General features: G+C 49.1%; 2 protein-coding genes across 2 annotated transcripts; both read left to right on the forward strand.

The window, feature by feature from the left end:
• Positions 1-1395: 1395 nt before the first annotated feature.
• LOC102456387 (actin-like) lies at positions 1396-2839 on the forward strand. Its single transcript, XM_006124684.3, has one exon. It carries the CDS (start codon positions 1561-1563, stop codon positions 2692-2694), a length of 1134 nt encoding a protein of 377 aa, XP_006124746.1. The 5' UTR covers positions 1396-1560; the 3' UTR covers positions 2695-2839.
• A 2265-nt stretch (positions 2840-5104) lies between these two features.
• Positions 5105-6554, forward strand: LOC102456635 (actin-related protein T2). The gene has a single exon (XM_006124685.3). The coding sequence runs from the start codon at positions 5319-5321 to the stop codon at positions 6456-6458; it is 1140 nt and encodes a 379-aa protein (XP_006124747.2). The 5' UTR covers positions 5105-5318; the 3' UTR covers positions 6459-6554.
• The last annotated feature ends 5653 nt before the right edge of the window (positions 6555-12207 follow it).

The following is a 12207-nucleotide window of genomic DNA, read 5'->3' on the forward strand; positions in this document are numbered from 1 at the left end:
CATGTGAGAGGTTTAATTATTTTCAAGCAGGCACTTTGCAAGCAGGTTCAGGAGTGATTCTTAAATAGCCCACAGTCCATAAATGAGTCCATATGGAGTTTATGAAAAAAAGCTCGTAAACTGTGTATTCATAATAGAACATTTCTTACACTGTTACCAGCCATGGGAGAAAAGCTGGTAGGAATAATACAGGTGGAGGGAAAAAAAGCATCGAGTGTTAGTTGTCGACGAGGCATTATGAACATCTGTGCTTTGGTGTAAACAGTTGATTATTTTTATTTGTCTTTGGTAGCACTTAGAGGCTCCCTTCAGGGCTAGGTCAAATCATGATGTGCCTTTCTGTAAGAGATGCTCAAGTCAAACACAAATTATTGGCCTCATTAACAGGGGTCCTACAATTGACAGGTACTTCTGCTGTTATATATATTGGTTTCTGTTATTTCCACTCCAATTCATCTGATGAAGTGGGGTTTACCCATGAAAGCTCATTACTCTAAATATATTTTTGTGAGTCTCTAAGGAGCCACGGGACTATTCACTGTTTTTAAAGTTACAGACTAACATGGCTACCTCTCTGAGGGTATGTCTATACTACCACCCTAGTTCGAACTAGGGTGGTAATGTAGGCAACAAGGAGTAACTAGGAAGCCTAGTCCGAACTACCTAGTCCATGCCGCATGTAGCCACGCGGCACGGAGTCCGCACTAGCGGACATTTAAAAATGGCGGCGCCCGGCGAGATGCAAATGAAGCCCGGGAAATTCAAATCCCGGGCTTCATTTGCAACTCCGGTTGCCTACATTACCACCCTAGTTCGAACTAGGGTGGTAGTGTAGACATACCCTGAGACAAATTATTGGGTGCAGTAAAGGGTTAAGTGGCTGAAATTTGCTGACCTCTCTTGTGTAATGGTCCTGTACATCCTGATACTCTGTGAATCTAAGGCCATATCTTCACTAGGGGGAAGATCGACGCTGCCACAATCAATCTTCCAGAGATCGATTTAGCGGGTCTGGTAAAGGCCTGCTAAATCAAACTCAGAGGGCACCCCCATCAGCGACCAGTACTCCTGCTCTTTCAAGGAGTAAGAGAAGTCAACAGGAGCATTTGCTCCCATCAGCCTCCCAGGGTAGGGACAATGCAGAAACTCAAAATAAGGTACGTCGACTCCAGCTACGTAATTCATGTAGCTGGGGTTGCGTATGTTAATTCGACCTTCCCCATTAGTTTATACCATGGCCTCAGAATCTAAGCAAGCCATTTTTTCAGGGATGTATCTGAGACCAGCAAGCAGGTTTGTGTGGCTCTGACTCAACCGAGTCTTCAGTAAAACCATTATTACTTCATTGGTCCATTGTGAAGTATACGAGGGCAGAAACGGCAAATTCCTCAAAAAACTGCTTTGGTGTTAGTAGCATAAGAGCTTTGTTGATAACGCGGGGGAATGAGAGGGCTCTGCCATATATGACATCAGCAATCTAGAACATTTATGATCCAACATTCTGCTTGCAATTAGACCTCCCCAACGCAGTGTTCAGGCAGGCAGCAAATCCTTCAAAGAATGTTTGACCCCAAACTTTTAGATATCCCAGCTGTGATCTTTGACAATGGGTCTGGACTGTGCAAAGCGGGTATTGCCGGGGACAGCGCTCCCCGGTCGGTTATTACAGCTATTGTGGGCCGCTCGAAAGCCAAAGCGACAATGCTAGGAGCGGGCCAGAAGGAATATTACGTGGGAGAAGAAGCCCAGTCCAAGAGGGGAGTCTTATCATTGAATTATCCAATCGACCATGGCATCGTTACCTCCTGGGATGACATGGAGAGGATCTGGAGGCATGTCTATGAGTGTGAGCTGAGAATCAAAGCCAGCGACAGGCCGGTGCTACTGACAGAAGCCCCACTCAATCCCCTGCAGAACCGGGAAAAAATGACCGAGATCATGTTTGAAGGCTTTAAGGTGCCTGCCATGTATGTTGCTGTCCAGGCGACGCTGGCTCTCTACGCATCCGCACGCACAACGGGGATAGTGATGGACAGTGGCGATGGAGTTACCCACACGGTCCCCATCTATGAAGGATACTGTTTACCCCATGCTGTTTCCAGACTGGACATCGCAGGCAGGGATATCACGGAATACTTCATGAGACTCCTTTTGGAAAGTGGGCACTCCTTTGTAAGCACAGCTGAGAGGGAGATTGTGAAAGACATCAAGGAGAAGCTGTGCTACGTGGCTCTAGATCCCATCCAAGAAATGAAAGCAAAGCCAGAAGAAATCCTCAAAGAATACAAACTGCCGGATGGAAATATCATTAAGATCGGCAACCAGCTCTTTCGAGCCCCGGAGACCCTTTTTATGCCAGCCAACATTGGCATCGAAGCCCCCGGGGTGCACAAAATGATCTTCAACAGCGTCATGAAATGTGACATTGACGTTCGCAGGAATCTTTACGGCAACGTGCTGCTTTCCGGGGGGTCCACCCTCTTTCCAGGGCTGGATGAGCGGATCCTGAGGGAGATGCAGCGGCAGGTGCCCATCGGGATGGCTGTACGCATCATAGCCCCGCCTGAGAGGAAGTACTGTGTGTGGATCGGCGCCTCCATCCTCACTTGCTTGTCATCTTTTAAACAGATGTGGGTCACCGTCAGCGATTACAAAGAGTTTGGGGCAGCCGTCGTGCACAGGAAATGCTTTTAGGGCGGGATTACGGAAGGGAATCGTTGGTGCTCCAGAAAATGTGACCAAGGTGGGAACGTGATGATGCTACAGCTGCTAGTGTATTTATTGTCTGACCAAACATTAAAGAAAATAAAACATTAGAAACGTACCATCCACTTCAGAATGGCTGTTAGTCTTATTTTCCTGTCGCCTCCCCTAACTTCTCCTTGCTCCCATGTCTGCACAGCCTTGCTCTCACCTCTCATCTTTCTGGTTTTGACTCAGGATAAGCTGGGACTCCTTTCAGAGACATGGTTGCTGTTCCTTAGCAAGCCAGAAGGGTTAGGGAGAGCGGTTCTTTCTCACTGCTGACTGATCGTGGTAGCCCCAAAATGCACGTCCTCCTGCCACCAAGAGAGAAAAAAAATCAAAACCAGACTTGGAGTCATGTAAGACTGAGCCCTTTCCTCCTGATGGAGCAACATAAAGCAGTGCTGGAGAGTCCTGGGGCCAGCGTGGAAAGCTTATGTTGTGATATCTGTGGTGTCATGATCCAGTTTATGGCAAACAAAGGTGATGCCCTGAAAGGATCGTTGCAATGGAAGTTCTGCTTTCCGCGTCTTTTGTGTATTGCTGCTTCATCCTGCAAAGATTGAGCTGGATGGGAATAGCCCCTTCCCTGACATTACTCATACGCATATGCATCTACAGGATGAGGCCTTTAACTGCTCCAGAAAGCAAAATACCTGAGCTTTCTCCTACGCTGTCCTGCACTTCAGGGTGGAGCTCCCGGTCAAATTTATCTGTGAAATGACCTCATTCTCCTCCTTCCTTAAGACTCTCCTTTGCCTCGTTGTCTACCAAAATCTTAACGGGGTTGGGCCACTGGTACTACTGCCTGTTGTGCTGAGTAATATCATTTCATTGTGTACTCCCCATGTTCCCCACTGGCCGTCCATCTGCATCCATCTGTTGTCTCCTGTGTCCTGCTTAGATTGGAAGTTCTTTGGGACAGGGATCTCCTTTTCGTTCTACCCTTGTACAGCGTTTGGTACAAATGGGTCTTGGGCCTGGCCTAAGGTGCCTCGGTGCTGTGGTAAAACCAATGAGTGGGATTCCTGAATGTTTTATTGAATTATTTAATTCCAAGAGAAGCCTATCTTTTCAGCACACATAAAGGCAAGTTTCTTTCCACTGTATTAGTTCAGAATAGCACTAATAACCCCTCAGTCAGGGATTACAAAGGTGGTCCATGGGCCAAATCTGGACTGCTGGACACTTTTGAATGGGCCCCAAAAGATGTTTATTTAATTATCATCATCATCATTATTTGTTTTTTTACTATTATTATTTTCTCTCAAGCCTGGACCTTGACTATACCTTGACCAAGAAATGTGGATCTTGACAAATATAATAGATTCACTTTGCAACAGATCATTTCAGACAGCAATTGAGTTTCTGGGTTCAAGATCCCAGAGGTGGGTTTACTTGCTGGTACATGGACACTTAGGCTCTGAGATTCATCTTGGGGGAAGGGGTTTTTGTCAAGCAGACACAGTCTAAGTCTACAGTCTTAGACTCTGGAGCCAGGGTGGTTTTTGGAGCCTGAGCTCCATGGCGGCAGTTATTTTTAGAGCGAGAGCCCGAGTGCCAGCTTGAGCCCAGATGTGTCCACAGCTATTTATAGTACTGTAGGGTGAGCCCATGTCTGTAGAGCCAGGCTCTGAGACTTGCTGCTGGGGGGGCGGGGGAGGCTGTTTGTTTTGTGTTGTTTCTCACAGTGGAGACATACCCTTAAAGCCTTCTCCCCCGGAAGGTACAATCACCCCAGATTTGCTGTCCTTCCTCTTCGGTGACCACTCAGTACACTGTTCCACTCACCACTGCGCCCAAGGAAGGCTTTCGGGATCACCGGCCTTAGTGCCCCAGACTGGGTAGCAGACATTTCACTAGGGGGCGCCAGAACAGCAGCTGGAAGAGAGGAGAATTTCTTCAAGAACAAGGATTGTTCTTCACTGTAACGTACGTAAATCGACTGGACGTAGTCACCCTTAGGTGAAGCAGGATGATAAGCTAGTGCCACGTTCTCTGTCAGCTTCAGAACTCAGCTGTCAAAACTGAGCTGTTTAGGTGAGTGGGGGGCATTGGCAATGCCTGATCTAAGCAACCGGAAAACGAGCCATCCAGCTCATTCAAAATGAACACCAATGCACATAAATGTCTCTAGGTTAAAAATAGCACATTGCTCTCTGCTTTACTGCAGTTCACATCCTTCATGGTCCGCTGGCAAAAAAAAAAGCATATTTAACTTTCTTAATAATTTCTTGGTACAAATGACTAGGTGAATTAGCATACTTAAAGACCTGAACATACCTGTTTCAGTTGCAGTGGCCACCAAACAATCATGATCTAGCTCATCCATTGTTATGTGTGCAGGACTAAGCCCTGAAAATGTCTTGCTTGCCACCACCTGAGTGGGGATAAAAATCCTGAATCCTGGTCGAAGTGAGGAGCATCATTCCTAGACTTTGGAGGCTAGCAAAGCTCGTCATCTTGCAAAACTGAGAAGATATGGTTGGAAGATGCATCCTTAAACCTTCGCCAATAAGTTCCCCAGAAGCAGCCTTTCCAGAAACTATTTAAGGTCTAGGGAGAAAGCTGGAATGATGTTTAATCCCCAAATGTTAGATGTGCCAGCTGTGATTTTTGACAATGGATCAGGGCTGTGTAAAGCTGGTCTGTCAGGAGAAATTGGTCCAAGATACATCATTCCTACAGTCATAGGCCACCATACCACAAAGCTGCCACTTTTAGGAATGGCTCCGAAGATGTGCCATGTGGGAGAAGAAGCCCAGCACAAACGGGATGTGTTGTCTTTGAAGTATCCCATTGAACGGGGTATAATTACATCTTACGATGATATGGAGAAGATCTGGAAGCACATTTATGAGCACGAACTGGGACTGAAAGCCTTTGAGAGGCCTGTGCTAATGACTGAGACCTCTCTGAACCCAACGGAGAGCCGAAAAAAAATAACTCAGCTGATGTTTGAATGGTTCAAGGTGCCGGCTTTCTACTTGTCTGTCCAAGCCATTTTGACCCTCTATGCCTCAGCCCGTATTGCAGGATTGGTGATAGACAGTGGACATGGTGTTACCCAGACGGTACCAGTCTACGAAGGGTACTATTTACCCCATGCTGTCTCCCGGCTAGATATTGCAGGCAGAGATATCACGGAGTTCCTCACCAAGCTCCTTGTGGAAAGTGGGCACCGCTTTGGAAGCCTTGCTGAGAAGCAGGGGGTCATAGAAGACATCAAGGAAAAGTTGTGTTACCTGGCTGCAGACCCACACAGAGAATTAGCCAAGCGGCCAGAGGAGATCCTGAAAGAATATAAACTGCCTGACGGGACTCTGGTCAGTATCGGCAGCCCACTCTTTCAAGCACCAGAGATCCTCTTTGCGTCAGGTTGCTCTGGTAATAACGCCCCAGGCCTTCATCGGATGATCGCTCAGAGCGTCACCAAGTGTGACACCAGTATTCACAACACTCTCTATGGGAACATGGTGCTGTCGGGTGGTTCATCCCTCTTACACGGGCTGGATGAGAGGATTTTTAAAGGGCTAGAACATCAGGTCCCCAAAGGGGTCCCTATAAAGATCATAGCACCCACCGACAGGTGGTTTTCCACATGGATCGGGGCTTCTGTGATTACTTCCTTGACCAGCTTCAAGCAAATGTGGATCACTGCTGCTGATTACAAGGATTTTGGACCAAACATTGTCCAAAGAAGATGTTTTTAAAAGGGCTTAGGTAAATCTAGCCAGCATCCATTCAGGACAGTGGCAAATTCTTGCATTTGCTTGTTAAAAGGAAGGAATAAACACCTTGGATAGACATTTGGCTTTTACAATTTGTGTACTTGGCTTCAGAGTCATGGAAATTAGAGAAGAGACCTCTTCTCTGTTCAGTTCCATGCCAGTACAATGCAGTTCCCTTTATTAAAGACCTCTTGTTCAGGAATTCAAAATAATCTGCTCAAATGATGCTTACTGGTGTTAATTGTAACGCTTCTATCTAGCCCCCTCCCTGCGTCTGACATTGGCCGGAACCAGAGTGCACAGAACAGGGCTGTTCCGAAGTGACCCACCCTTGTTTTCCCCTCCCACAAATGCTGTGCCAAGCCCCTCCCACTTACTTAATAACAGTAAATCCTATGTATGACATTTTGGCCTGCGCCTCTAAACTCTTGTCTCCATTACACGGTAGATTGATGCGGTAGTGAGTGATCCACCGGTTGTTGATTTATTGCATCTGCTTAGACACAATAAATTTCCCTCCGGGCACTCTCCCGTTGACCCCCATACTCCACCCAGGACAAAAAGAGTAGGTGGAGTCAACGGGAGAGCTACCCCCACTGACCTTATCACATGGAAGACACCATGGTACGTACGTCAACGTCAGCGACGCAAATAGTGTATCTTAGAGCAATGGGGCAGGAAGCTGTAGTGCAGACCAGGCCTAAGAGACTCAGTCAGCTTGTCCTGATCACACGCTGCTCTGTGGACTGGAGAGGCCCTGGCATCATTTAGGCAGTTCGGGATCTCTGTAGGACTGCGTGTTGTAGCTCCATTCCGTGCCAGGTTGTGAGGGGGCCCTCAGAGTTCAGCTGCCTGCTCTGGGGGGGAATGCTCCACGCCTAGAGCTTTTCACGCCCAGGGTAAAACCGCAGAGCAGGGGATAAGCGTCTCCCCCTGGGTTTTTATGGGTACGGTCACCATGTGTGGGCTTGATCCAAAGCCCGCTGATGTCACAAAGAGTCTTTCCATGTAGGCCTTTGCATCGGCCATGAGGTCCGTCTGTCCGTCCGTCCGTCTGTCTTTTAGGTCTCAGAGATGCATCTGGGCAGAGGAGGAAGCGAAATGAGGGTATCATAAACATGTACCATACAAGGCTTGTTCCCACATAGCCTCAGTTCCAGCATGGTAGTGCCCCAGGAAGCCCTGGGAAGCTTGGACGCTCATTTCCGATGGTTCCAAACACCGGAAGGTCCAAAACTTGGGATAAACTTGTCGCTGAGAAAAGGGACTGGAGCTCTCCGAGGGGGGTCATGCTCTTGGCAGCATTTCTAATCATTTCTTGGTTTAAATCAACTCTAAAATGTCAACATCTCTGCTGAGGCCAGGGATTGTCGAGGGGCATTTTTCTTGGAATAACCCACCCCGACTAACCAATTTTGGCACTGCAATATGACTTAGCTGAGCTTGGTTTCTGTAGTAGCCAGACCGGTTGACACTCCTTAGCATTATTTGCCCACAGCGGCCTGTGGAAATGGCCAGCTGACTAGCCACGGTGCAGCCTTCAAACAACCCATCCCCACTCGACAAACTGAATTGCAAAGTGATGTCATGTCAGAAGAGCACACAGAGGCCTTTTTCCCTCCTGTTTTTACATCACTGCTCTTTTGTGATGTTATCCATCCAATGACTGAAGAGTGATTAAAAAGATACGCTCATGTTCACTGGCCTGCCATGGACACTTCTGCAGCATTATAAATGTTCCAGACCTGGCTCTGAGCTCACTGACATTGGTTTTAAGTGGGCACAATTCCAGACCTTTGGCAGATTTACAGCAGAGGAAGTGAGATCGGTTTTCACACACTATGTTTGTGAGAAGCACAATGAATTCGAGTGAGCTGGTCAGGATTTTGGGTTGGTCACCTGGGTCGGCAAAGGTTCTAGACTCAGGTTGCGCATTGAAAGAAATGTGACTCAGTATCTTCCTATCTATGTTACTGCAGGTGGCACCTCCCTGGTCCGGCACTGTCAGGACCGGAACAGTCCCAAACCATGGAGTTTGCCCGCTCAGGGAAGATCAAGGCTCCTGTCTCAGGCCCTGCTGCCTCCAGTCCAGGCAGGACTGTGCTCCCTGCCCCTGCCAGCCAGGGCTGCACTCCCGGATGCCAGCCCCACTGTCTTCAGCCTGGGCGCAGCTGTACTCCCCACTGTCAACCCAGCTTCTGAACCTGGCCAGCCAGGGCTCTCTGGTCCAGCAATATCCATGGTCCTGCTAGACCCTGGATGTTGCCGGACCAGAAAGTCCCAGAGTTTAGAGGTTTAACCTGTGGAAGATTTACCAGGGGCTGCTCGGGTCCTTAACTCAAATACATTTTGTTTTTCTTTATTTAAATCATTGTTCTGGTGAGGAGGGGTGCATTAGGCAGGCTGTCTCGGGGAGAAATGACAACACCAGTCCTCTTGCACCACAGCAGTTTGGGGACAGGTGAGACACACCTCTCTGTGGCCACTGCACCTGCAGCGGGCACAGCCGAAGGAGGCTGCATGTCCCCCAGCCAGAGGACAGACACACAGACAGACACTCAAACAGACAAACTCTCTGAAATATACAGTAGCTGGCTGTCCCTTTCTTCACCCTTGCCCCCTGCTGACCCAATGAGGTTATAGCTGTCCTGGTCCCCATCTCTGACTCCTTGCTGCCTCTCTGTGTTCATTCTGCAGTATAACTCCCTCCTACCAGACCCCTCCCTTTATGAGAAACAGTCAAATTCCAGGCACATCCCATTACGCTGACAGAATCAAACCCCGACCTTGCTTTTAAGTTATGATTGGAGGAAGCTGCCTACCGAATTTGATGGCCCTAACTCTTACTGTTTAGGCGGAGTTCTTGAATAAACGAACTCACAGACAGATGGACAGACAGACAAGCAGACGCCCATTTCTAAAATATATAGTAAGATTAAAACACACAAATAAAATCAAGAAACATCATCAAAACTAAGTTACTATTAATAACTAGCCAATTAGCCCATCATAAGATGGGATTTTCAGGTCTCTCCTCCACGTCAGTCTTCTCTCCTAAGCCTCCGGTCTCTCGCTTCCTCTCTTTCTCTCCTCCTCCTCCTACCTCCCTCTGTCTCTCTCTCAGCTCTCCCCCACCTCCTGCCTCTCTCTTTCTCTTCTCCTCCCTCTCCTGCCTCTCACTCTGGGGACCGCGGAGCCCAAACAGCTGTTTGGGCTCTGCACTCCCCATGCTGCATGATGAGTGTGGAGCCCAAACGGTTGCTTGTGCCATTTGCTCCCACGCGGCGGCATGGCTGAGCGGCACAGAAGTCAGCTGAGTGCCATGGTGGGAGGTGAAGGGGGGGTGGGGCGGTGACGTTCAGGGCCAGAGGGTGGGGCTTGGAGCCGCTGTCATGCCGCACGTCACCATCCCTTCCCCCTCCCCTCCCGCCGTGGCGCTCAGCTGACTTCTGCACCGCTCAGCCGGGCCGCTGTGGGGGAGTAAGCGGCTGTTTGGGCCTCGCGCTCCCCATGCAACAGAGGCTGCCCAGAGGGAACAGCCAACATTTCAGCAACAGCACCACACAGAGGGAACAGCCAACATTTTAGTGTTACAGACTCTAGGGTATGTCTACACTACAGCACTAATTCGAACTGGCTTAATTCGAATTAGTTTTTAGGTCTAGATGCATTAATTCGAATTAGCTTAGTTCGAATTAGTGCATCTAGACCTAAAAACTAATTCAAATTAGCATTTTGTTAATTTGAAATAGCATGTCCACATTGAGTGGACCCTGAACTGAAGTTAAGGCTGGCTGGAACCTGTGCCAGCAGGGCATCAGGTTAGGACTTAGAGTGTGGAGCTGCTGCCTCAGGCTAGCCAAGGGCTGTGCTTAAAGCGACCCAACCCCCACCCCGGACAGACAGTTCTCAGGGTTCCCCGCTTGCTTGTCTACCTCGATGAGGGACAGTAAAGCAGTCCTGTCTTGGAGTGCCCTGAGTGCCCATACTTGGCACATCACAGCACTCGGCCATCAGCCCGGCTGCACTTGCCGCAGGCTGCCATCTGGGGGAGTCAATCGGGGGGCTGTCAGGATCAAGGAGGCCCTGCAGTAGAGCTTCCACCCCGAGGAGCCCGCAGAGCCACCCCAGTCCTCCCCATCAGGGGCTCGTGCCCCATTCCTCCCTCACCTCCTTCCACTTACCCCTCCCTAGCCCCCGTTCCTGATGTGAAAAATAAAGGACACGTGTGTTCAAAAATAGAAACTCTCTGTATTGAACAAAACTGAGAGGGTGGGGGGGGGGATTAAGCTCTGATGAGACTGGGGAAAGGAGGTGGGAGAGGGGAAGAGAGAGGGTGGAAGAGGGGAGGGGGAAACCTGGGAGGAGGGAGCTGGAAGGTGGAAGCCAGGGGAAGAAGGAGGAGGGGAAGTATAAAACTATGGTACGCCATATCTTCAGTACTGTGTACAGAGGTGGTCTCCTGACCTCAAAAAAGATATTTTGGCCTTGGAAAGGGTTCAGAAAAGGGCAATTACAATGATTAGGGGTTTGCAACAGGTCCGATATGAAGAGAGGCTAAAGAGACTGGGACTTTTCAGCTTAGAAAAGAGCAGACTGAGGGGGGATATGATAGAGGTTTATATTCACCCTCTCCACACATCTCATGCTTTTAAAGAAAAGTTCTTCATGAGTTCCCATAAAAGAAGGACTAGAGGACACCAAATGAAATGAATGGAGAGCAGGTTTAAAACTAATAAGCAAAAGTTCTTCTTCACACATCACATAGTCAACCTGTGGAACTCCTTGCCAGAGGAGGCTGTGAAGGCTAGAACTATTACAGAGTTTAAAAAGAAGTTAGATAAATTCATGGAGGTTGGGTCTATGGAGTGCTATTAGCCAGAGGGTAGGAATGGTGTCCCTGGCCTCTGTTTGTGGAAGGCTGGAGATGGATGGCACGAGACAAATCGCTTGGTCATTGTCTTCGGTCCATTCCCTCCAGAGTACCTGGTGTTGGCCGCTGTCGGCAGACAGGCTACCGGGCTAGATGGACCTTTAGTCTGACCCAGTACGGCCATTCTTATGTTCTTATGTTCTAAGCTCAGGGTCGGGGGTCTTACTGGACCAACTTGATTTTCAAGCAAACCTGCTCCTGGGTTCTCATGTGGCCTTTGGTGGCCAGGCTGACAGCTATCCTGTGCCTAGTGCGGAGGTTGTAGATGTTGGAGGCCTCCCCCAAAACCTGGTTGAGGTCCACGATCTCCGCACTAGACCAGGCGGGCTCCCACCTCTTGCGGCCCCGAGCAGGCTCCTGTGAGCCGCCAGCCTGGTCCTGGGAAGAGGCGGAGGGCTGGGTGGCAGTGGGTGGCTGGCTTATCTTGCACCAGGTGCAGGGTCTGCTGGTTGGGTGCTGGCAGGCTTGCAACTGGCACAAGCACCGTAGCCAGACCATGCCCCTTTAAGGGCTCCGGGGCCGGGAGGGGAGCAGAAGAGTTTCCCTGGTTGTGCCCAGAGTGGCCACCAGGGCAAGCTGGGAAGGGCTAGCCTCCAACTAGTTCGAATTAAGTGGCTACACAGCCCTTAATTCGAACTACTTAGTTCAAACTAGGCGTTAGTCCTCGTAGAATGAGGTTTACCTAGTTCGAATTAAGCGCTCCGCTACTTCGAATTAAGTTCGAACTAGCGGTTTGTATGTATAGACGCTATGAAAGTTAATTCGAACTAATGGCTGTTAGTGATTTCTTTATTTGAT

Source organism: Pelodiscus sinensis, chromosome 23, assembly GCF_049634645.1.
Source record: "Pelodiscus sinensis isolate JC-2024 chromosome 23, ASM4963464v1, whole genome shotgun sequence".
In the NCBI taxonomy this organism is placed as follows: Eukaryota; Metazoa; Chordata; order Testudines; family Trionychidae; genus Pelodiscus; species Pelodiscus sinensis.